General features: G+C 36.9%; 2 protein-coding genes and 1 pseudogene across 2 annotated transcripts; all 3 read left to right on the top strand.

Annotated features, from left to right (window-relative positions):
- The first annotated feature begins 2,443 nt into the window (after positions 1–2,443).
- On the top strand, positions 2,444–3,668 carry LOC115954204 (calcium-binding allergen Bet v 3-like). Its single transcript, XM_031072115.1, has one exon. The coding sequence runs from the start codon at positions 2,887–2,889 to the stop codon at positions 3,493–3,495; it is 609 nt and encodes a 202-aa protein (XP_030927975.1). The 5' UTR covers positions 2,444–2,886; the 3' UTR covers positions 3,496–3,668.
- A 12,742-nt stretch (positions 3,669–16,410) lies between these two features.
- LOC115951906 lies at positions 16,411–18,284 on the top strand. Its single transcript, XM_031069029.1, has 2 exons — positions 16,411–17,009; positions 17,798–18,284. Exons 1-2 carry the CDS (start codon positions 16,429–16,431, stop codon positions 18,282–18,284), a joined length of 1,068 nt encoding a protein of 355 aa, XP_030924889.1. The 5' UTR covers positions 16,411–16,428.
- A 2,923-nt stretch (positions 18,285–21,207) lies between these two features.
- Positions 21,208–23,951, top strand: LOC115953946 (annotated as a pseudogene).
- The last annotated feature ends 1,088 nt before the right edge of the window (positions 23,952–25,039 follow it).

Here is a 25,039-nt window from a genome sequence, read left to right as displayed (position 1 = left end):
CCACCTCTTCATTCACTAATACAGACTCCTATGATAGCGTTTATCTGTCCTTGAACTGGGCCCTTGGCCCAACATATATATAGATATATATTACTGGGCTTATCACATCTACAACTGGTATAAATACTAGTTAATTGTAATAAGTTATTAAAAATAAATTACAATATTTTATTAAGATTATTTCTCTACCTTCAATTAAAAAAACTCAAATTCTTTCTCTTTATTTTAATGAGCTATTTATATTATTTTAAATGAAATGGTAAAAAAATAAAACATTTGATGTTGGGAGTATTGTAAAGTGAGGTGGTAAAATAGATAAATTAGCTTTTTGAGGTGCTAAAATCTAAATTTTTTAGTACCACTATTTTGAATGCTCTAACTTAAAATAAAATAAAAAGAGATTAAATTCTGTAAAGATGTGGTGTAAAACCTATGTTTTATCCTTTAATCTCAACACGTCACATCATCTTATTACATATTTAAGAATAAGCACAACTACACCCAATTATTCTAATACCCATTTATAAATCTAACTAAATTAGGAGTTTATCGAGTCGTTATTAGATATAGTAGGATGTATTGAATTTTACGTAAAATGTTGGTGTGATAATCTCTTATTGGATGGTGTAAAATATGAGTTATATACCCCATCCTTACCAAATTCGGACTCGAATAAAAATCCTAGCTAGCCTAGTATTTTTTTTTTGAACATTGCTTTGTTTTGTTTTGTTTTTTGTTTTTTTGTTTTGTTTTGTTTTGTTTTTTGTTTTTTATTTTTTTGTTTTGTTTTGTTTTGTTTTGTTTTTTTTTTTGTTTTTTTTTTTGTTTTTTTTTTGGTAGATGATTGCATTTTAATGAATTAAGAAATAATGATTTTGCGTATTTATAATTTGTTAATACTATATGGATGCCTATTTGGAATTTTTTGTTTCCCTTATACTCCGGCCCTCTCTAGCTTGTAATCTTGGGTTTGTCCTTGTCCAAAATTATAAGTGTTTGTACTTTGTAGGGTGTGGGGGGGCGGGGGGGGGGGGGGAGGGAAGGCTGGGGTTCAAAGTGTTTAGAAGGAAACTTACACATATACACTTACATTAAGTTAGAGTAGAATTCTATCTCAGGTTTAAAAAAAAAAAAAAAAAAATCTGTTCTCAAGTTTCACAATTCCCACACAAATTAGCCATAATTATTCATTATCATTGATTTGTATATGGAGAAAATTTACGGGGTATAAATGAAACAGGTGATCTTGATAAAGGGTGCCCTTATGGTGTTACACAGTTATCTTGGAATTGTGATAATGGACATATATACTATGAATATTTTAAATTATGATGTGTTGTATGTAGCATAACTTGTTTCGTACTCCCTTAAAAGTTACTGTAACTTTTAAGTAGAGTTTATGGAATGCCTTTTTATTAGAAATTAGAACCACATTGCCTCTTCCTTGAGTGTGAGTGTGTGTGTGTGTGTTTTTTTTTTAAGTGGAGGATTTACACCATTCATTTGACAATAAGTTTTTTTTTTTTTTGACAGGATTCATTTGACAATAATAATAACATAAAAAATCCTTCTAAGGTCGTAATGATGGAGTTATATATATGGCATGGACCATGCTATTTTTTGGCAATAACAAGAAATAATGGTTCTTAATTGTTTCGGGGTAAAGAAGTTAATTTATATTTATTCATTTATTTTAAAAATCTTTATTTTAGACACTATAGTTATTGCCTATGGTGTAAATAGACTAAATCCTATAGGTTTTTATTTATTTATTTATTTTAGTTTTTTGATAGTAGTTACATAGTGGAGGAGGAGAATTTTTTACAAAATTGAATTAAAATTATATCAGGTGCCAAGCCTTATAGTTTAATTAGTTTACACATTCTAGCATTTGCAATGAGCATATCCTAGTGTATATTTCGTGCCCATTTGAGAAGTGTGTTTTGTGTCTTTCCCAAAAATGCGTTTTTAGATGGTGGGTTTCACGTATAGTTTACGGGATTTGCAAATACTTTTTTCAGCAAAATTTTCATTAAAATTGAGTTTCACAGTTCTATTCATACATTTAAAAATTATTTTGTTACAGTGTTTTCAGTTTTCAGTTTTCAATTTTCAATAATAAGCAGTATCCAAATAGACCCTTCATGAATAATATTTTTACCATTTTCTTTTCTTCTTTTGTGTAATTATTAGACTATTAATTTTAATTTTCAAACTATAGACTAGATTTAACTTTTATCTTTAAGCGTTTTGTTATTGCATTTGCATTGAAAGAAAAAGAAATACGGGTCGTCAAAAATAAGAAAAAGAGAAAAAGATATACGGAATTTTTTTTAAAAATCTTTTTTGGTTAAGTGAAAATTAAAAATACAAATCATTAATTACAGGTCGAATGGATCCTTCAAAACCCGAAACCTGTTTTGAGTTGAACTTTATTGAACCGTCCTACTTACTAGGTCTAGGCATAATTCTCTCTCTAGAAGGAATGGAGATGGAACGAGAGAGAGAGCAAAATAAAACGTAACAGGTGAGGTGAGGGGTTGGACTTGGACAATTCTGGATGACCAGTTGTCGTAGTTTATTATACTAATTAATGGTGGTCGTATTTGTGTGATTACCAATAACAACTGGATATGAAATACATATATACATATCAGAAATGGTCTGCAACCAAATTAAGAAACTACCCCGTTGGCCGCTAAACGCGCATGTTCCCATATTATATAGCTAGAGCAGCTTAGGCTAGCTCCACCACCACCACTTTTCCTTAAAGAAACAAACACTAGCTCAAATTCGTTTCCTTCTCTTATCATTCTTCCCCTCCTTTCGTGCGTGTGGTGTGCGTGACTGCTGCGCCTGCCCCATTCCACAATTAATAATTAAGCCATGGAAACAGCAGGCACAACTCCACCTTCCAAACGCAGACTCACCAGGAAGACTTCCTCCTTTCGCCTCCGCTGCGATAGTCTTAATACCCTCCGTCTCCGTCGCATTTTCGATCTCTTTGACAAGAACAACGATGGCTTCATCACCGTTGATGAGCTTAGCAGTGCACTCAACCTTCTCGGCTTAGAAACCGACCTCTCCGAGCTTGAATTCACCATCATTTCCTTCATTCAACCGGGAAACAAAGGTCTTAGATTTGAAGATTTCATCTCATTGCACCAATCCTTAGATGAAGCCTACTTTGTATGCGACGACCACATAGTCAATCACGTCGGGGCCGAGGAAGATCAGAAGATAAATAATCATCAGACTATGTCACAGGAGGATTCGGACCTGTCAGAGGCTTTCAAGGTGTTTGATGAGGACGGAGATGGTTATATATCCGCTAAAGAATTGCAAATAGTTTTGCGGAAGCTTGGATTCTCGGAAGGGAACGAGATTGGTAGAGTTGAGAAGATGATCTTCTCCGTTGATCGCAATCAAGACGGCCGGGTTGATTTCTTTGAATTCAAGGATATGATGCGTGGCGTTCTAGTTCGGAGCTCTTGATTTCCTTTTTAACACGTTAATTAGTACCATTTCTCCTTTTGCAACGTGTAATTCTATGCTTTTGCATGCATTTAATCAATCATTAGCATTTTCTTGTTTTAGTGTTTGTCTGTAATCTGTATCCTAATGTCATTACAGCAACAAGTACCTTTCTTAATTTTGCTGAATACGGCAACATGTACCTACTTTTTTTTTTTTTCTATCTAATAATCAAATTTCACATCAGCCTCTTTGTTAATTCCTGAATTGTGCACTGATCCTTGATGTTCATGCCCAGTGTTTTGCCTATTCGGGGTTCGGTGTTGACTTTGTCTTCATTTTTCGTTTCTTCAATCTTACTGCATTGACTTCACTTCAGATACATGCGTACACTAGTACAACTTTGTAAATGTGGATATAAAAATTTCCATGTATAGATAAAATGTGATTTATAAAATAGATGGGATCCAATCAATGAAAGAGATATTAGGACTGTTCTAAATATTTGACATTATTGGAAGTTTTAATTTCATGGAACACAATTAATTGACCAACAAGTAGTGTACAACACGGTTTAGATTGTCGTAGCTCTGAACTTCCAGAGAGTGTGTGAATTCCTCTAAAGTCGACAAAGACGTCTAACTGCATTTAAACTTTCTCAACACGAGCTCTTTTCTTTCTTAATTTCAACAAGGGACGACGACTTCTGAGTTTTGACTTCACCTGCATTGCTTGACCAATTCCATCCAAGTCTCAACTTTTACATTTTTTTAACTCTATGTATACTTTTCAAAAGAAATTTAAAGGGACAAAAAACAAAACAATATATTTTTTAATATACTTGACAAAACTAAAGAAAACTTTATAAGAAGGCCGTTAATTAGCTTATGAAAACAAGTGAGTTGTCAAAATTAAAGTAGTTGGGTAATTAATTAATTTCTGAAATTATCCTTATAACTTTCGATTGTTCTTTGAAAATTAGTATATTCTACATTTTATGTATTGGATTTGGATGTCTTACAAATAGGGAAACTCACACTCCATATGTACACACAATATATATATATATATATTGTAAGGACGCGATTCGTGACGGACCGTAACAGTGTCGGGTTCGCACGTAAAAAGGCCCCTAACAATATCATTTGTAGAGCGTGGGTTTGAAAGGTTAGGCCCTGGTTGACAGGCGGTGGGTTTTCGCGGTGTTCGTGTGAGCTTAAGTTTCTCTACACCCCTGGAGTCTTTCTCCTGGAGGTGGGCTGGGAGGCTCAGGTTTCTGGCCATTTTTCCCAACCCCCTTTCAGGTTACTTCCTTTTCCTTTTATATTCGCCTGCGTTTATTGTCCTTCGTCCACGTATAGGGTCAATCTTTCCAAAATTGATACTTGTCCCATCAGTCCATTTTCAAAGTCGTTGGGGGTGGTTGTAAAAGTCAGGAACTGCAGCTCTGTCAGGTTCAGAGCATTGAATGGCAGTAAGAGCAGCTTTCCCGGGATATTTTAGATTTTTTGTCCTGGTCTCGGTCCTATACCGTTTCTGCCCTCCTTTCAGGGGGGGAACTTTGGGTCTGCCGAGGACTGAGCCGTCCTCGGCGATGTCCATAGGCTATTTGGTCGAGTTTGGGCCATAGCCCTCCTCGGCTTGGGCCTTCGGATTTTCCCCAGGTAGATGGGCCCGGCCCGTAAACCGTTTGGGCCCCACAATAGCCCCTCAAAACCCGGCTGTCCAACCTCTTGGTTGGAAAGGGGGGTTTTGGTGATGCCAAATCTCTTCCTATGGCCCAATCAGTTTGGCCCTTTAATGATGCTGGCGGCTTCTCATTTGTCCAAGAAACGCGCCGGTCTATGAGGTAGCCTTTTGATTTCGCGCTTGATGCGCTCTTACCGCTTGGGTATCCCAAAACGTGCCTTTAATAATCACTATTCGCGAGGTTACTTTAATTCGACGGTTTATTTTGATGGGGTGGAGAAGTGGAACCGGCGTGTTAGGAGTCAGGGCGGAGGCAGGGGCTAAGTGCTTCTGCTTCTCCCTCTTTTGCTCCTTGGTGCCCTCCCCCCCCCTCTTCTTATAGTCTTCCCAGCACCAGTTCCGCCCTGGTGCTGTTTCTTTTCTATCTTTTGTTCCTCTCTTTGTCTCTTCATCTCTCTCTCTTCTTCTCCTCCTTCTTTACTCATGTCCTCCATCTTCTTTATTCATCCCCTCCACCTTCGTCATTGATTTCTTCCTTACTATTTCCTTCTTCTTCGTTCATTCTTCTTTTTTTTTTTTAAGGTGAGTCCCTCTCTCAGTATGAGCAGCAATGAGGCAGAGATTGGAGAAACTTTGAAGACGAGTTTAAAAGATGCTTGACAGTTTACTTTTCTGTACTACAGATGTAATGGTTGCTTAGGCAGTTTATATTTTGTATAGGCTCGTTTGAGCCCCTTTTTGTATGTTGTAATGATTTTTTATATTAATAAAAATTGTTGTCTACCTTATTTCACATGTTATGTCTCTATGTTTTCATAAATCTGCAAGCGCTGCTCGGCACAATAATATAGCATCTAGATCGATGACGAATAAGACCAAAATATTTGATAATAAAATGATGTCGCCCTAACTTTAATAGAAATGCTTGGCCTAATAAGGCCGATCAATGAAGAGTAATACTTACCCAATGTCAGCCAAGGTGAAAAACGAAGGCTTGATGTCATGTAAGGGATAACTATTTGAAGATATATCACCCACCAGATGGGCGGCCCTCTTATATGACTAAGCGCTGGGGCGTTCCTCCCCCTTCCTTACGCCTTTAATGGCCTTAACATTTTATGGCGTGTAAGCCGTGGATGAAGTGACCTTACATTTCTACCAAATAACCCTTCTTTATGAGATTCAAACCTTTTCTTGTCCAAGTATTTGATTTTCCCATAGGCTTGAGTCCGAGGACCATACAAGGCCTTGGTTCTGCCCAAAAACTTGTTATTTTTATAACTTTTCGCGCTTGGTTTCCCCATAGGCTTGAGTCCGAGGACCATACAAGGCCTTGGTTCTGCCCAAAAACTTGTTATTTTTATAACTTTTCGTGCTTGGTTTCCCCATAGGCTTGAGTCCGAGGACCATACAAGGCCTTGGTTCTGCCCAAAAACTTGTTATTTTTATAACTTTTCGTGCTTGGTTTCCCCATAGGCTTGAGTCCGAGGACCATACAAGGCCTTGGTTCTGCCCAAAAACTTGTTATTTTTATAACTTTTCGTGCTTGGTTTCCCCATAGGCTTGAGTCCGAGGACCATACAAGGCCTTGGTTCTGCCCAAAAACTTGTTATTTTTATAACTTTTCGTGCTTGGTTTCCCCATAGGCTTGAGTCCGAGGACCATACAAGGCCTTGGTTCTGCCCAAAAACTTGTTATTTTTATAACTTTTCGTGCTTGGTTTCCCCATAGGCTTGAGTCCGAGGACCATACAAGGCCTTGGTTCTGCCCAAAAACTTGTTATTTTTATAACTTTTCGTGCTTGGTTTCCCCATAGGCTTGAGTCCGAGGACCATACAAGGCCTTGGTTCTGTCCCTGGGCCCATATGCTGAACGGGCCTGGGCCGCGAATTTACTGGGCCCATAAATCAAGAGGTGTTTTCATAACCTTTGATCACGCGGTACCTTTTGGCGTCCCAGTGTTCGAGGTGCACCTTCTCGAGACTCTTTTAACCCCAGGGTTGCAGATGATGTTGGAAGTCGAGCCAGAGACGTTTTGTCTGTAGTGTTCCTTGGGATGCTGCGCGAATTAAATGTTACCACCTTATCCTTTAACATAAATAGGAGAGAAAGTTGCTCTATCCACACACAAATCCTTCAGACTCCTCCCTTAGTTCATCATGCTTAAGGCAGGGCTTGGGAAGAAGGAGCTCCCTCCGCTACTAAGGCGTCATGTCCCCCCGAGACTCAGAGTAGGGGGGTACGGGCCAAGGAGGTGCAAGTTCAAGGGAGCATTCCATTTTGTCATAGGGGAGAGGGTTCTCTTCCCTCTTTTAGCCAAAATCCGAAGCAGGTTCTGGTCATGCCAGTTTTTCGGTATGTCCAGAGAAGGAATTTCCACCATCAGCACTGTCTGCCTTGTAGCAGGCAAATTTTTGTGGGGGCTTCCCAACCTCAAGCTCCTAGCACCTTTTCTGTAGATGGTGTTAGCCTGAGGTCAGGTTCTTTGGCTGCCTGAGTTATGGGCATGCAGAGGTGTCGAGGAATAGTTTCCTTGGACAATAACTTGGCGCAGTAGCCAACCTCTCTTCTGAGCTGTCCCCACGGCCTTCTCTCCGCTCGCTTGTATTTTTCTTTACTTATGTAGCCAGTTTTAGTGTAGGCTTGTGTAAGCTTGTGTAAGCTTGTGTAAGCTTGTGTAAGCTTGCTTCAGCTTTTCATTGTACACTGTACTGTTCCTTTGTCTTAATAAAATATGTGTCTATTTCTCCCTACATATCTTTCTTCTTCGTAACAACTACTTTATGCATGAATATTAAATGCAAGCTTGCCCTTAAGGATATTCCAGGCAGAAAAAATGCTTTAACACGGGTTCCTACTAATTTAACCTCACAAATATTATCAAGTATAACAATGGTAACTTTCAATAAATCAAATTCTTGAAACTAACCGGGATAAGCGCTGAGTAATACGCGATGCATGCTAGACCAATGTCCGAGAACGATAATCTCTAAATAATTCGTCTGAAAGGGTAGCTAAGTAGCGAGGGACTTTGGTTGTGCTTTTGGGGCAATATGTTGCGCCGTATCGCGTCAACCCCTTTGATACTGGGGATCCGAGGGTAGACCGAGGAATCCGCGCAATCAAGGTATTAACTCGTCTGCTGACGCGGAGTTCTCTTCGGAGGGATTTCGAGATCTACGGGCCATAGTTTTTTCTTTAAATAGTTGGTTCCTCATCCAAGTAGTTGGTTTCCCCACAGGCTGGAGTCCGAGGACTTTGCAATGCCTTGGTTCTGTCCAAAAACTTAGTTTTCCTTGCATCCGGGTAGTTGGCTTCCCCTGAGGCTTGGGTCCGAAGACCATGCAATGCCTTGGTTCTGTCCAAAACCTTAGTTTTCCACATCCAGGTAGTTGGTTTCCCCTGAGGCTTGGGTCCGTGGACCATGCAATGCCTTGGTTCTGTCCAAAACCTAGTTTTCCACATCCAGGTAGTTGGTTTCCCCTGAGGCTTGGGTCCGTGGACCATGCAATGCCTTGGTTCTGTCCAAAACCTAGTTTTCCACATCCAGGTAGTTGGTTTCTCCTGAGCTTGGGTCCGTGGACCATGCAATGCCTTGGTTCTGTCCAAAACCTAGTTTTCCACATCCAGGTAGTTGGTTTCCCCTGAGGCTTGGGTCCGTGGACCATGCAATGCCTTGGTTCTGTCCAAAACCTAGTTTTCCACATCCAGTAGTTGGTTTCCAAAACAATGCCTTGGTTCTGTCCAAAACCTAGTTTTCCACATCCAGGTAGTTGGTTTCTCCTGAGGCTTGGGTCCGAGGACCATGCAATGCCTTGGTTCTGTCCAAAACCTAGTTTTCACATCCAGGTAGTTGGTTTCTCCTGAGGCTTGGGTCCGTGGACCATGCAATGCCTTGGTTCTGTCCAAAACCTAGTTTTCACATCCAGGTAGTTGGTTTCTCCTGAGGCTTGGGTCCGTGGACCATGCAATGCCTTGGTTCTGTCCAAAACCTAGTTTTCCACATCCAGGTAGTTGGTTTCTCCTGAGGCTTGGGTCCGAGGACCATGCAATGCCTTGGTTCTGTCCAAAACCTAGTTTTCCACATCCAGGTAGTTGGTTTCTCCTGAGGCTTGGGTCCGAAGACCATGCAATGCCTTGGTTCTGTCCAAAACCTAGTTTTCCACATCCAGGTAGTTGGTTTCCCTGAGGCTTGGGTCCGTGGACCATGCAATGCCTTGGTTCTGTCCAAAACCTAGTTTTCCACATCCAGGTAGTTGGTTTCTCCTGAGGCTTGGGTCCGACTCCTGAGGCTTGGGTCCGAAGACCATGCAATGCCTTGGTTCTGTCCAAAACCTAGTTTTCCACATCCAGGTAGTTGGTTTCCCCTGAGGCTTGGGTCCGAAGACCATGCAATGCCTTGGTTCTGTCCAAAACCTAGTTTTCCACATCCAGGTAGTTGGTTTCCCCTGAGGCTTGGGTCCGAAGACCATGCAATGCCTTGGTTCTGTCCAAAACCTAGTTTTCTCTTTGCGTGGGATCTTGGCTTTAGGGGAGTTAGCTCCTCGGCCAAGCCCCTAGAGTTTATCCATACGGTTAACGTTACCAGGTGCTTAGTCTACTCTCTACAGGGGACCTTGGCTTCAAGGGAGCTAGTTCCTCAACCCAGCCCCTAGTCAAGAAACGTAGTTCCTAACAGAACTTTATGCTAGAACTCTATAACCGACGGTTAGATATAACGAAGAAACTCTATCGACCCACTTCCCATACCAACACACAAGCCTCCCCACAGACGGCGCCAATTGTAAGGACGCGATTCGTGACGGACCGTAACAGTGTCGGGTTCGCACGTAAAAAGGCCCCTAACAATATCATTTGTAGAGCGTGGGTTTGAAAGGCTAGGCCCTGGTTGACAGGCGGTGGGTTTTCGCGGTGTTCGTGTGAGCTTAAGTTTCTCTACACCCCTGGAGTCTTTCTCCTGGAGGTGGGCTGGGAGGCTCAGGTTTCTGGCCATTTTTCCCAACCCCCTTTCAGGTTACTTCCTTTTCCTTTTATATTCGCCTGCGTTTATTGTCCTTCGTCCACGTATAGGGTCAATCTTTCCAAAATTGATACTTGTCCCATCAGTCCATTTTCAAAGTCGTTGGGGGTGGTTGTAAAAGTCAGGAACTGCAGCTCTGTCAGGTTCAGAGCATTGAATGGCAGTAAGAGCAGCTTTCCCGGGATATTTTAGATTTTTTGTCCTGGTCTCGGTCCTATACCGTTTCTGCCCTCCTTTCAGGGGGGGAACTTTGGGTCTGCCGAGGACTGAGCCGTCCTCGGCGATGTCCATAGGCTATTTGGTCGAGTTTGGGCCATAGCCCTCCTCGGCTTGGGCCTTCGGATTTTCCCCAGGTAGATGGGCCCGGCCCGTAAACCGTTTGGGCCCCACATATATATATATGGATTTTGTTAATGTGTGCCCTTAGGGTATACAATAACTAACCATTTTTAGAAATTTTTTTTTCGAGAATTGAAAAAGTATTGACAGCTTTTTCTATTTTCGAAAAAATGTTCAAAAAAATGGATGGCTTAATGTGGATACACATTAATCGGATCCTATATATATATACACACACTTATTGGCACACCATAAAGTATGCAAATATTCGATAGAAGAGAATAAACAATGCAGTGGACTTACTGTTGGTTTTCTTAATTTTACTCAAATCAAGGTTTTATTTTTAACGCTCTAAAAGCAAGATATTTTCTGTATACCGAAAGGAAAGTATATGGGCCAAGAGCACCATGCCCATCTATTTGAATTACAAAAGAAGATATAATAGAGATGGAGATGGTGATGGGCCTGAAAATGTTACCAAATGATGTCCATCGATCGACCATCTTCCAAGGTCATACTCATATATAAATGTTTATATATATACACACAATAGATATAGATACAATGGGATTTAATAGATACAAGTAAGTTTGTTTGTTTTTTTTTTTTTTGGGTAAAAAATAAAACCCACAATAAGGATTTGAAAAGATCAAATTCTTATAGCTCAGTGGCAAACTTTTTAGGTTGCTAAGGTGGTGTCGTGTGCCGTAAGCCCATAAGAGATACAATTTGTGACGGAATTCCAATTACCTTATGAAAACTCTTTGTGAGGGTGACATATTAGGATTTTGAGGCAACACCCTTTGTCATGGTAAGTCTTAATTGAAATTTCAATGTCATATATTAGTCTAATAATTTTTTTGAGATGGATAACACATTATTTGATGTCATAATGACATCCTTTATGTTTCTCCGACTCAACAAGTCATACCTTATATTTGAATGGAGGGAGAGGAGAGGGGAGGTGGTTGGAATCCCTTTGTTCCAAACATACCCATAAATCACTTTATGGAAAGATTTTGGTAAAGCATTATATGATGCCAATACAAAAAATATTTATCACAAAACTCTTTTCATTATCATAAATTACTTTGAAAAAAATTGATCATTTTAACAAAGAAAAAAAGAATTTGAAAGGATCAAATTCTTATAGCGTAGTGGCAAACTTTTTAGGTTGCTAAGGTGGTGTGGTGTGCCGTGCCGTAAGCCCATAAGAGATACATTTTGTCACGGAATTCCAATTACTTTACAAAAACTCTTTGTGAGGGTGACATATTAGGATTTTGAGGCAACACCCTTTATCATGGTAAGTCTTAATCGAAATTTCAATGTCATATATTAGTCTAATAATTTTTTTTGAGATGGATAACACATTATTTGATGTCATAATGACATCCTTTATGTTTCTCCGACTCAACAAGTCATACCTTATATTTGAATGAAGGGAGAGGAAAGGGGAGGTGGTTGGAATCACTCTGTTCCAAAAATACCCATAAATCACTTTATGGAAGGATTTTGGTAAAGCATTATATGATGCCAATACAAAAAATATTTATCACGAATCTCTTTTCATTATCATAAATTACTTTGAAAAAAATTAATCATTTTAACAAAGAAAAAAAAAGAATTTGAAAGGATCAAATTCTTATAGCGCAATGGCAAACTTTTTAGGTTGCTAAGGTGGTGTGGTATGGTGTGCCGTAAGCCCATAAGAGATACATTTTGTGACGGAATTCTAATTACTTTACGAAAACTCTTTGTGAGGGTAACATATTAGGATTTTGAGGTCACACCCTCTGTCATGGTAAGTCTTAATCGAAATTTCAATGTCATATATTAGTCTAATTATTAATTTTTTTTTTTTTTTTTTTTTTTGAGATGGATAACACATTATTTGATGTCATAATGAAATCCTTTATGTTTCTCCTACTCAACAAGTCATACCTTATATTTGAATGGAGGGAGAGGAGAGGGGAGGTGGTTGGAATCCCTCTGTTCCAAACATACCCATAAATCACTTTACGGAAAGATTTTGGTAAAGCATTATATGATGCCAATACAAAAAATATTTTTCACAAAGCTCTTTTCATTATCATAAATTACTTTGAAAAAAATTGATCATTTTAACAAAGAAAAAAAGTTTAGCTTAAGATAGACTTGAAATTATCTTCCTCAAATCCATTATGTGTTGTTTGAAGAGACTATTTATGTATAATTTTAGTCACATGATTATTTATAATAAATCCTAACTTGTTTAAATAATACATATAAATAATCTTATAAGTCGTCACATAATGAGTTGGAGGAGATAACTCCAGATTGGTTTGGAGTTATATAGACTTATAATTCGCTACGTTGGATTGAAAGAAATTACTTCAAACTGGTTTGTAGCTAATCTTTGTTTATTAGCAAAGTTTAGGTTTCATAAGGCTAAACGCAAACACGCACACACTCTCTCACTTTGGTTCGTTAATGGCTATCTCATCCTAATTGAATGACTGACAACCTAATAGACACACACAAGTCATGGGCAACAATATTACCAAAACCACAACACCAGCAATTGCATCTTCCAGCTGAGTGATCAACACAACATGAACATCCTAGTAATGCAAAAAAAGTTTTACTTCTCTACCAGTTCCTAATTGCCAATTGCCTGAATTGAACAAAACAACCAATACATAGGTGCCACTCAACGTGAAATTAGAGAGAAATGTCATTGTCAGTTGGTCAAGATTGCCTAGAACAAAATATAAAATGTAGCTTAGGTAGTAGATTATGAATAAGGTTGTTGTCAAGGCTCTTTCACGATAAACCTGGAAGAGGCTCCCAACAAACCCCTCATTTTGAGAGAGATTAATAATTTACGCAGGTGAGGAGGACACGGCTCTTACATGTATTGTGTTTTCGTCTGTATCTCATTCTCATATTTGCGCCATGGAAGTACCCTCCAAATCCGATCCCTCAGATCAAGGAATTGTTTTCATTTTACAAATATAAAATAATAGAATAGATTACATTAGATTGAGAAAAAAAGATTTAAAAAAATGGGCTCATGTTATTCAGCATATGGAACTTGTCAATTTTACTTAACCACTACGTCTTGTACTATTGAAACACCATGCATCAATTGCCGGGTCTTGTAATCTCCATCTTCTTCCTATTAAGAAGCAATGCCCATTAATTTCCTGAGTAGCAATGTAGCATCACTCTTGGCCTTGGGACGGGGATTGGTTACTTTGACTTCTCAAGTTAATCTAAGTACCAAGTTCTTTCAGAAGGGAGCAGGATGCTCTCCCTCTTGCTGAAGAATTATAAATAATCCTATATCTCAGATTATGTGGAACTTGTTTTTGTTTTTGTTTTTAGTAACAATCTTATACGCATTAATTAAATAACAACACAACAATGACTAATCTATATATATATATATATAAAACCGAAGCCTTTGCTAGCACCACAATTTTCCATGTCAGCACAATATTTAAAAAATAAAAAATAAAAAATTTTCCACGTCAGCACAATATTTAAAAAATAATAAATAAAAATAAAAACATTATAACTCCTCAAAACCCTAGCAATCTTACCCCTCTCTCAAGTTAAAAAATATAAAGCCACGGTTTCTAAAAACTCTCAAAATAAAAATATTATAACTTCTCAAAACCCTAGCAACCTTACCCCTCTCTCAAGTTAAGAAATATAATGACTATTCTATTTTCTCTCATGCTCTCTAACGATCTTGACATATATCAATAAACTTTTGTTGATTCTTATGTAGAAAGTATAGTTTTACTCGACAAAGCCAACAGTGCTGGTACTAAGGAACAGCCGAACAAGCAAGTGATGAGCAGGTAAAATGCATTTGGCTCTTTATTTTTTATTTTTTATTTTATTTATTTATATATAATTCGTTCTTCTTATGTATTTGGCATTCATTATAAGTTGGATATGAGTATGAATATTTATCATTCTTTATAATCTTATTATTGACTGACTTACCATAACGGAGTGGTTTTATATTATAGCATTCAAGATCTACAACGCACGGTATAGATTTTAGCTTATAAAGTTTAGCTTTTGTAAGGTTAGTTTTGTTTATATATTAATTAATACATAGTACTTTGTTCACCATTGAATACTCATATAATTAATTTTCAATTCAGTGTTCAAGAATTAAACCAAAATTCTAACTGCACTATCATAAAACATTATTATTAGTATGAATTTTATGGAGTTGTGGTGTTCAGGAATTAAATTTTAAGGCTTAGTTGCACAATATGTGTAAATTCTTCAGAAGGCTACTTTAAATAGTAAGTCAATGTGTCTTTTACATTTGTTCACCATTGAATACTCATATAATTAATTTTCAATTCAGTGTTCAAGAATTAAACCAAAATTCTAACTGCACTATCATAAAATATTATTATTAGTATGAATTTTATGGAGTTGTGGTGTTCAGGAATTAAATTTTAAGGCTCAGTTGCACAATATGTGTAAATTCTTCAGAAGGTTACTTTAAATAGTAAGTCAATGTGTCTCTTACATTTGGTTATTAGTTAGAATTGTTTTCAAATGATTGTACCAATAAAGGTGAATGTGTATAAATTTTGTTTAACCATCCCGTGCATCGCACGGGTTAACGACTAGTTATATAATATTCTAAGAGTACAATAACGTTGATCCCTCCTTATAAATAATATATAGAGAGTTTCTTTAATTAAGTTCAAGGTGAAAATATTGAACAACGGTAGAAAGACAAATTAAAACTTTTTCTCGGATAGGAAACCAAAGAGGCAAAGACCACAAAAGTTTTCAATTGGTTGCATCCTTTCCCCGTTAGAGGATTAGATTAAGAACTACATCAGTCCAATTCACCCTAGGAATATTGAAGTCTTGTGATAAAAGCGATTCATTAGCAACCTGCAAAGAAGTTTGTAAGAATGTTTATTGATAATGAGTCTCTTTTTGCTGAATTGATTGATAATGAGTTAAGGTTTATATTGTCTAAACCCAAAATTTTAAGCATGTGTATTGATGCAACTTCAAGTAAAATAAGGAACAAAAGAAAAAACAGTACATGTAAAGGGATTTCGAAAGCAACCAATTTTATCTATTCTTAAAGATTAGGGGTCGAACCACCAACCTTTTTAAAATCTCAAATATCAAAAATTATTTTAATTTGTTAAAAGGTGAGAATGATCACAGAATGAGCTACTAGAAAATTAGATTAACAGCATAAAAGATTATAGGTTCACGTGCAAACCATATTTAATGCGAAGTTTAACGTGGTTGGCCAGTATAGAAAATTTCATTCTGTTTCATCTTATTTTTTTTCTTTAGACAAGGACCCAAAAATCCGATCAATTTCAATTAACATTGTCAATTATAAAAGTAAATAGGTGGGGCTCATACGTCAGTGTCACAAGTTGGTACAATGTTGAATATAATGGAAGAGCAGAAAGCAACAAATATTGGATACTTATACTAATTTGCATGCTCTATTAGAAGTTAGAATTCAACATTGGACCGCATTGAAACTTGAGAGTCTGTGGTTCCCTTCAACAAAATAATAAAGGCAACAATCTATATTCTATTATCTATAATCCATAGTGGATCCAAATTGATGACTCTTAAATGAAGACCGCGCACTTTCTGATCCGGACCATTAATCTTCATGAGAAGTACTAACTTTAGGTAGGGACTCTCGCACGCATTCTAACTTCATCTTTGCCTTAATTTCCTTCCACGCTTTTAATTCCTAATTTACTTCATATTCTTGTCATTTTTTTTGTTGTTGATAGATTCTTGTGAATTATTTTGCTTCTACAGCTTGGTTCGTTCATGTTTTAATGAAAGAATATAAGCAAAAATTGGACATCCACTGGGACAAAGGATTTTAATTTGTGATGGAAAACTCCATTTTGTCTCGAGATTCAAAGTTAGAAGAAAGTTTCTCATTTAGCTGCTATGACTTCAACACGGCTGTGTCATTTTTCTCCGAGGAGGAAGATTGTGGAAACGAAGATGATGATGATGATGAATCATACATTGAAATAGCACTTGATGATGATGATCATAAAGATGGCAAGCATGATGAAGAGGCTGATGCATTCGAATTGCGAATTTCATATTCATCTCCCAATATTGTATTCAATGAACTCCCCACCCATAGTTTGACTGACACCAAAATTCAAGACCTTGGCTTTGAAACACACACAATAATTGAGACCCCTTCTTCTTGTTCATCATCATCATCCACTTTGAGTTGTTCTTCAACAGAAACTTGTAGTACTGGTCCACCAGTACCGCATGTGTCTCCTCAGCCTTGGGGTATTCACAATTCTGCAGTTAGACAAGGGGCAGAGTTCCCAGCAGTCAACGAACAAGTCAATACGCTCCCCTTCAGTTTGGATGAGGAAAATTGTCTTCCCCAGAAAAACCAGCAAATTTTGATCGACACCTATCAATGGGACCTGGTAGGGAGCAGGTACTAACACATGCATTCCAAACTTTTTTTGTCTTTTCATTTCTGTTATCAATGTCCATGAAGCAAAATTTTCACAATCTACAACTGTTGTGGTTCTTGTTTGATAAAAGTATGATTAGCGTTAGATGCATGTGAAATTCATATTACTCCAATCACAAATTATCACATTAACAAGGTGTAAAAGAAGTTATATTAAGCATTATGGATTTTGAATCCAAATAAACAACGGTAAGATACACCAGACATTTATTTGTGGTGCTCTGATTAATTCTACTGACAAGATATATGGTTATCAATACCTTAACCTGAAGGTAAAAAACAATCATTATAGACGGGATGACTTTAGTTTCAAATTCTATTGTTTGTATATTAGATACATATATCATACTAATTTATCTGAACTCCACACTCCAAAGTTCATTTGCTACATCATGTGGTGTGTTGTTGTTGTTGCTGTTCCTCCCAGTTGTTGTATGCTCTCTCAGTTGTACCTCTGTTTTCAGTTAAATGAATATTTCATGTAATTATCAAAAAAAAAAATGACAGCTCTGTTTACTCTCAAACAAACCCAAGCCGATATTTTGTTTGCCACAATCGGGGACGGACCTATTTGTTTTGGTTAGGACTTAAGATGTGCTAATTCAATGGTGTTTTTGGATTTATTAGTATTATTATATTTATCTTCTAGTTTTATATTTTTAGGCACCCAACGCACATTACTAGAACAGATGTTTAACAATTTTAATGTGATCACTGAATTGTTGTCTTTCACGTTTGATCAACACCAGTAAAACATCAAATAACAGAACAACAATGAGTGGTGGCATCATGAAGCTCTTTATCAAGTTTCGAGCCATGAATGTCCGAACCCTGCTAGCAACATTTATGAAATCCCGCCAAGTTATATCTTCTCCAGGCAGCAGTGATCACAAGAAGAAAAAGTCTAAAGAGAGGCTAGTTAAGCCTTTCGACAAGGGGCTAATACAAAGAAATCAGGAACAGGGTCGCAACATCAGTAAGGACAACGAAAAATCTCTACCAATTGGTGAGAAATATCCGAGAGTGCTGGAGATAAACTTGGACGCAATAAAAGGTGCTGTAGAAGCTATAAGCATGGGCGTTGGTCGCAAAAATAGACAGACTAGAAGCTGCCCAACTTCTATCAAGTCCTCCCCACTTCACAATGGTTTTCCAAGCGAGAATAAATTATACTCGAAAGAAACATCAATTCAGGCTGCCATTGCCCATTGTAAAAGATCATTTGGTCAAACGTAGAGTATTACAGAGAAAAGTTCTGTTGGGATTTCCACTATCTTGAAAGTGAAGTTCTTTTCTTAAATTTTAGTAGTCTATTTTAAGTATATTAACTTCGTCAAGTTGTCTCATTTAAGAAAAATCTTTCTTGTCAAGTAATAGAAATGAGATAACTTAGGGCTCGTATATTAATATTGTTCTAGTAACTTTGTTTGAATATTGTGAAAATATATGTGGGTAAAAAAGTAGTGTAGAAATACGTATTGTGTTGTTTAAATAATGAAAACTGTTGTTCAAACAACGTTACCAAACAGACCCTTAATCTTTTATTTCTCTTTTTAAAAATATGAATAACACTATATTTAGATTGGGCCAAATGAGAGGAGAATAGAGGGCAATAGGAGTGAGAAGGGCCTATTTGGTAGGCAAGTTCAAATTTACATTTTCACATTTTAAACAACATTACACATATTTCCACACACTTTTTTACTCACATGTATTTCAAAAAACTATAAATAACATTACTCAAACTACTCTATCAAACACCCTCTCCCTTATTTGGCTTTTTTTTCTTTCTTTCTTTTTTCTTTTTTTAAATGGAAGCAAATCTGTTCTTTTTTAATTATTTAACTCCTTCACTTTGTGGGGATTTGGAGGGCTAGGGATTCAAAAGTGCTTCCTATTTTGGCTTTAAGATTTGTTAAGTGCACTTTATAGATTTTAACAAATTAAGAATACACTCACCAATTCCTTTATATGTTATCACTTCCTCTCCTTCTAATCCTACCGGTAAACAAGAGTAGGCACATTTACTCTTCTCTCCTCTTCTTTAATTTTTAAAATATCCAAAATAAGTGAAAGAGTATCTACTCCCATTTTGCACTCTCCTCATCTTCTCAGTGTCCCATTTCATTAAACCTTTAATCTATATATATTTAAAAATTGAAGCGTAGCATTTATTATGTTACTATACTTCTGTTGAGCAATTTCAACTACCACATCATTCACCTATTTTTAACATTGTCTCTCTCTCTCTCTTAACTTTTTTTTTCTTATTATTTTTCCCACTACTATCTACCTTAATATCACTTTTGCTCTATCCCTTTATCTTCATTTATTTTTTCCTTTTCTTATTCCCCTCTTTTTATTATAAATTTACAATTTTCTTTCACAGCCTATACATAGTTTGCCCACACACAAAAGGTTCTCTCTCTCACATTTTTGGTGGATTTTTTTAAATATTTTTCTTGCATCTCTACTTTAGGTTGATTATTTTTTGTATTTTTTTGAAACTCTACTTTGGGTTGATGTGATTAAATTTTGTGATTTTAAGTTGTTATCTTTTTTTAATCTCTTTGATTTCATAGATGTTATCATATTGCATTATAAAGATAGTATATAAGAATATAATGTTATTTTATTACACATCGTCATTAGCTTTCCGTTCTAAGGTTGGGCAGTAAGGGTCGGAGAAGGGCAATCACTCATTCTTAAAACCAGCATTCTTAAGACCAAAGAGCTGGGAGGAAAGGGGGGCAAGCCCTCCTCTCATTTCGTTGTCTTTTCTTTTCATATTCTATTTCTTCATTTCCTCCTATGTGACTTTGTCGAACTCATTTAAGTTTTTTTAATGAATAGATCCGATCGCAACTTCGAATATGGAATTCAAAGGGATCAAATAGGAAATGATACTCTGAATCATAGAACTATAATGAAATATACGATCAACCAACATTTATCAAATTTGAAAAAGAGCCAGAAGAAAGGGTTAAAAATGTAGCAACAATAAATGTTATCCTTAGGATTTTAAATATTACGAGTTTGAGGTTTATATATATTTTTAATAAATTTGGATTTAGATTAGGAGCTTTCAACCCAAATGTCTTTTCCCATTATGTAAGTGCACAAAAATAGATCGAAGTGGACTGAAGTTGTCAAATGGACTGAATTGGACCAAATGGAACAAAGTGGACTAAATGAACAGAATATGACCGAATAAAAACAAGGCGGACCGAAGAGGACTGAAGAGGATTAAATAGGACCGAAGAAAAAGGAATGGACCAAATAGGACCGAAGTGAAAAATATAGACCGAACGACATAACCACTTCAATTAAAAGAACGAACAGCTTCTTGCGCGCACACACAAACTGACAAACACACTCTCTCTCTGCACTCTGCAGTTAGCTCTTCCTCGCCATTTTGCCCGTTTACTATTTATCATGTGAGCTTCAAATCTTAATTTATTTCTTTTAACTTTTTGTTGCAAACTTCAAAATTTTGTTTCTCAAATTCTGGAGAGATTGTTCAGAATTGTCAGTGCACTGGGATGTAGCATTCAAAAGTTGAAATATTTATGGGGTCTCTGTAATTTATGGGGTACCTGAGCCTGAAGAAGAAACTAGCATCCTTGAGCGGAAGAGATAAAGATCGAGAGAGTAGCAACTAGCAAAGGTGAGTTGAGAAATCTCCCTCCCTAATTTCTAACTTCTTCTTTTCCACCATTTTCCTCTCCAACACCTTCTTCTTCATATGGAGAAACAGAGTGATTGGAAATTTCAATTAGGTCCGTATTCTGTACCTTATTTTGAGCTAACAAAGCTTTTTTGAGTATGTAAAATGGACTAAGAGTTACCATCTGATGAGTGCCACCTCAAGGAAGAATCCAACAATCAACAACAACCAAATCATTCTATCGGACAAACTAGTTAGGTTCGGTCACGTGTCTTGTTTTATGCCATTATTTTCTACCGGACAATAAGTACAGAATAAAAAAGTAGCGTCCTTTACAGCACTAACATATATTATTCTCTTCTCTTGGATTTATCTATATCAGTGAGTGCCTTTTCTTTATACATACACTGGATTTCATGGATATGCCTAGATTCTTTATTTAGCATTGTGCTTTGTTTCTGTCATTGTGCTTTGTTTCCAATAACACACGAGTTTAACGAGGAGTGCAGAAGTTGCTGTTTGATAGACAAATGGCCTAACCTTAATTACAATGTTGTAGAAGGTTTTACCTTCCCAGTTACTCAATCCTAGGAGGTGATTGGTAGGAAGCCTTATCCTGATTCTATATTTATGAGATTTCTAACCCACCAGAGAGGGAAAGTAGACCAAAGAGAGAGAGATGGAAGAAGGATTGATAGCAGAGATATGGTGCTCTCTTGTATTCATAGGAGTATGTAGTGTGTTTATAAGAGTATGTCATGTGGTGTGGCTGAAGCCCAGAAGGATTCGGTCAATAATTTGGAGGCAAGGCATTAGGGGGCCACCACCTTCCTTTCTCTATGGGAACATTTCAGAGATGCAGAGGATCCAATCCTCCATGATCAACAATCCTTCTGATGGCCAATCTGTCTCTGAAAACTGGACTCACTCCATCTTTCCTTATTTCCAAATATGGAGACAAAAGTATGGTATGCATCCTCATTACATCATTTTGGTTTTCAAAAAATATATAAATTCATAGTTTACATTTTTGAATATGTTGTTGGAAATTTTTCTTATTATCCTAGTAAGAGTAGTAGCAAATTTTCTTGATTATATCTTGGATCTTGATTTATAAATGCTATTTGAAGATAGTGATTTGAATGCCCATATACACTATTTGAAGATAGTGTTTTGCTTTGTATATGTGAGAACAAGTATTAAAGACTGTTTAAACTTATAGCAAACTACAAAACTTAATGGTTAGAAATAGAGCTAGTGTAGAGGGTGATGGTTTATAGAAGTACATACACAACCCTTGGATTTGATGACCACACAAATGAATAAAAACTAGTAACATTACTGATCTCTTTATAATTGAATTATGTTAGGGAATTTGGGTTGACATATTTTTTTTCGGATTAATGTGATGACTGCCTAAATTCCCACATGTTCATTTCCATGCGGGCTGAGGTTGGACTTTGCTCATGATACTTATAAACATATAAGCACAAAAACATTTAATGAGCTAGGTATTTGGAGCAAGTTATAAAAATTAATTGGAGGCAAACGTGGTTGAGGAATGCAGGTCCAGTATATATGTACTCAACAGGGAGCAAGCAGCATCTGTATGTGAGCCAGCCTGACTTACTAAGGGAATTGAGCCAGCACAAGTCCTTGGATTTGGGTAAACCTTCATATCTGTCTGAGACATTTCAGCCTTTGCTAGGTGATGGCATCATTAAGGCTAACGGAAACAACTGGGTCTACCAGAGGAAACTCATTGCTCCTGAATTCTTCATCAACAAGGTCAAGGTAATTACTAGACATAACCCCACAAGTAAAACAATTTATGCCGTTTGTGAACTTATTTCTTTTCTTTCTTTCTGGATTTTTTATATTAATGAAATGTGAGAAGTGTATTTGCAGAATATGGTGGGACTGATGGAGCAATCTACCATAGCAATGATGAAGACATGGGAGAATCGTATAATAGAGAGTGAGGGAGGGGTTGCAGACATGATTATTGATGAGGATTTGAAGAGCCTCTCGGCAGATATAATATCAAAATCCTGTTTTGGCAGCTCTTACTCACAAGGCAATCTGATTTTTGCGAAGATTGCCTCCTTGCAAGATGCCTTGTCCAAACCAAGTGCACTTTTTGGACAATTCAACTTTAGGTTTAGTCATCCTATAACTTTTAACATAAATAAAACATCTTTTTCCCAAAAAAAAAATTTAGGCTTCATCAAGAGAAGTTTATGACAAGGAAATTATTGTTTTTATTTGTGTATGTTATCCAGATTTCTTCCGACGAAGAGCAACAGAGAGATATGGAGGTTAAAGAAAGAGGTGGACACACTGATACTCAAGGTAGTCAAGGATCGTCAACAAGAAAGCCAAAAAGGCACAGTGCCTGAAAAGGACCTTTTACAAATGATGCTTGAAAGTGCTGTTACTAGTGATGACAAGTTCCCAAGGTTGAAAACAGACCGCTTCTTTGTTGACATATGTAAAAATATCTACTTTGCAGGCCATGAGACTACTGCTCTTTCAGCCTCCTGGATCTTGATGCTACTTGCATTACACCCTGAATGGCAGGAACGTGTTCGCGCTGAGATTCTTGAGGTCTGTGGAGATCATTTATATAATCTCTTTCAACACATGGATGCATTTCGCAAGTTGAAAATGGTATTTGAATTTTCATTGTGCATTGTTAATTTGTTGCTTCCCTTTGTCTGTAAGTAATACAGCTTTAATGCATACATTCATAATCGCAAATATCCATGCAGTTGATGATGGTGATCCAAGAGAGCATTCGTCTTTATGGACCTGAATAACGGCAAGGGAAGCTTTTTCAGATATCAAGTTGGGGGGTTTTGTAGTGCCAAAAGGCGTCCACATATGGAGTTTGATTCCTGCAATGCACCGTGACCCTGAAAATTGGGGTCTAGACGCATTGGAATTTAAGCCAGAGAGGTTTGCACATGGGATATCTAAAGCATGCAAGTATCCCCAAGCATACATACCATTTGGCTATGGGAGTCGATTATGCCCTGGCCAGAACTTTGCAATGCTTCAACTCAAGGTAGTACTCTCTCTCATATTATCCAACTTTTCCTTTGCCCTCTCTCCCGAATACCGTCACTCCCCTGTTTATAAAATGTTACTGACGCCACAACATGGAGTAAGACTACTCATAACGAAGTTGCAGGGAAACCTGGGTTAAGGGTCATAACCTTCACATGTCTGCACAATAAGGCAACTACATATAATCGTGTTTTTGTCATGCATGCTGCAGTTGTATATATACTTTTTATTATGCTACAAAATGTATTAGCATTGTCATCTCCTGGGTTAAGGTTCTTGACTCTTGAAAACATCGTATGTTTATTCAAATGCTTTATATGATATATGTATGTACATGTATATAAGGCCCTTTTTGAGTTCTTTTCTAGAATAGAAGAGCGTTTTTTTTTAATAAAAAATAAATCAAAAAGACTTCCTTAAAATTATAAGCACTTGAGCTTAGAGAATTATTCAAACTGGTCAAGTTTCCATTCCATTTGTATACCAAGAAGTTTTGTAAGCTTGGCACTTCAATTTCAGTCCTCAAGAGGTTTTCTATTTTTTATTTCATTTGGACTATCATTTGAAGTTTAACCAATCAAGTATACTTCAGTGGCCTGGTAAGTATTTTCTTTACAGAGATAATTCAAATTGTAAGACACCATTTGCTTTTCTTGCCTAACTTTGCTCTTTCTTCGAAAATTTTCCATATAACCAAAGAATTTTTTTTTTTGAGGCCGGTCTCTTGTCCATGGTAAAGCATCCTTGCAGCCGTGAGTTTGAGTTAACAAAAGTAGTTTATTGGCTTAATAATAAATAGCAATCATCATGAAGCCAACAGATTGGTTAAAATTCGATTCTATCGTATTAAAAAGAGAAAATTGCAGCCGAGCTTTCCAATAAAAATAACGGGAACTGGGATAGGGCCGATGATTTGGTAATGTTAGGCCCAACATTCGGTTGGTCCAACTCTAAGATTGTTTCCCACGGGGTTAACTCAGCAATGGTCCAGCCAGCGAGCCTACCAAAATTGAGTTTGGAACAAATGAATAGGAGTGAGGAGAAGATGAAATAATCATATGAAAGATAAGTCTTTAAACTGAGAACAACATCTGATCGGTGATCCTTCCTGGAAAGAAAAGAAGTGCAACACTCCATAATTAAAAGCATGGACTATTGATGGTTATTACTTATTATAATGATGTACTTTCATAGGATGACAATGAAGATAATGTCATAAGATTAATGGATTCACATTATAACTCCAATGATTTGT

Source organism: Quercus lobata, chromosome 7, assembly GCF_001633185.2.
Source record: "Quercus lobata isolate SW786 chromosome 7, ValleyOak3.0 Primary Assembly, whole genome shotgun sequence".
Taxonomy (NCBI): Eukaryota; Viridiplantae; Streptophyta; class Magnoliopsida; order Fagales; family Fagaceae; genus Quercus; species Quercus lobata.
This window is presented reverse-complemented; position numbering and strand designations above follow the sequence as displayed.

Excerpts from the sequence above, each read along its gene's own strand:
- LOC115954204 (XM_031072115.1), top strand. The coding sequence starts at position 2,887 with ATGGAAACAGCAGGCACAACTCCACCTTCCAAACGCAGACTCACCAGG.
- LOC115951906 (XM_031069029.1), top strand. The coding sequence starts at position 16,429 with ATGGAAAACTCCATTTTGTCTCGAGATTCAAAGTTAGAAGAAAGTTTC. Across the intron at positions 17,010-17,797 it reads TGGGACCTGGTAGGGAGCAG|TAAAACATCAAATAACAGAA; the intron begins GTACTAACACAT and ends GATCAACACCAG.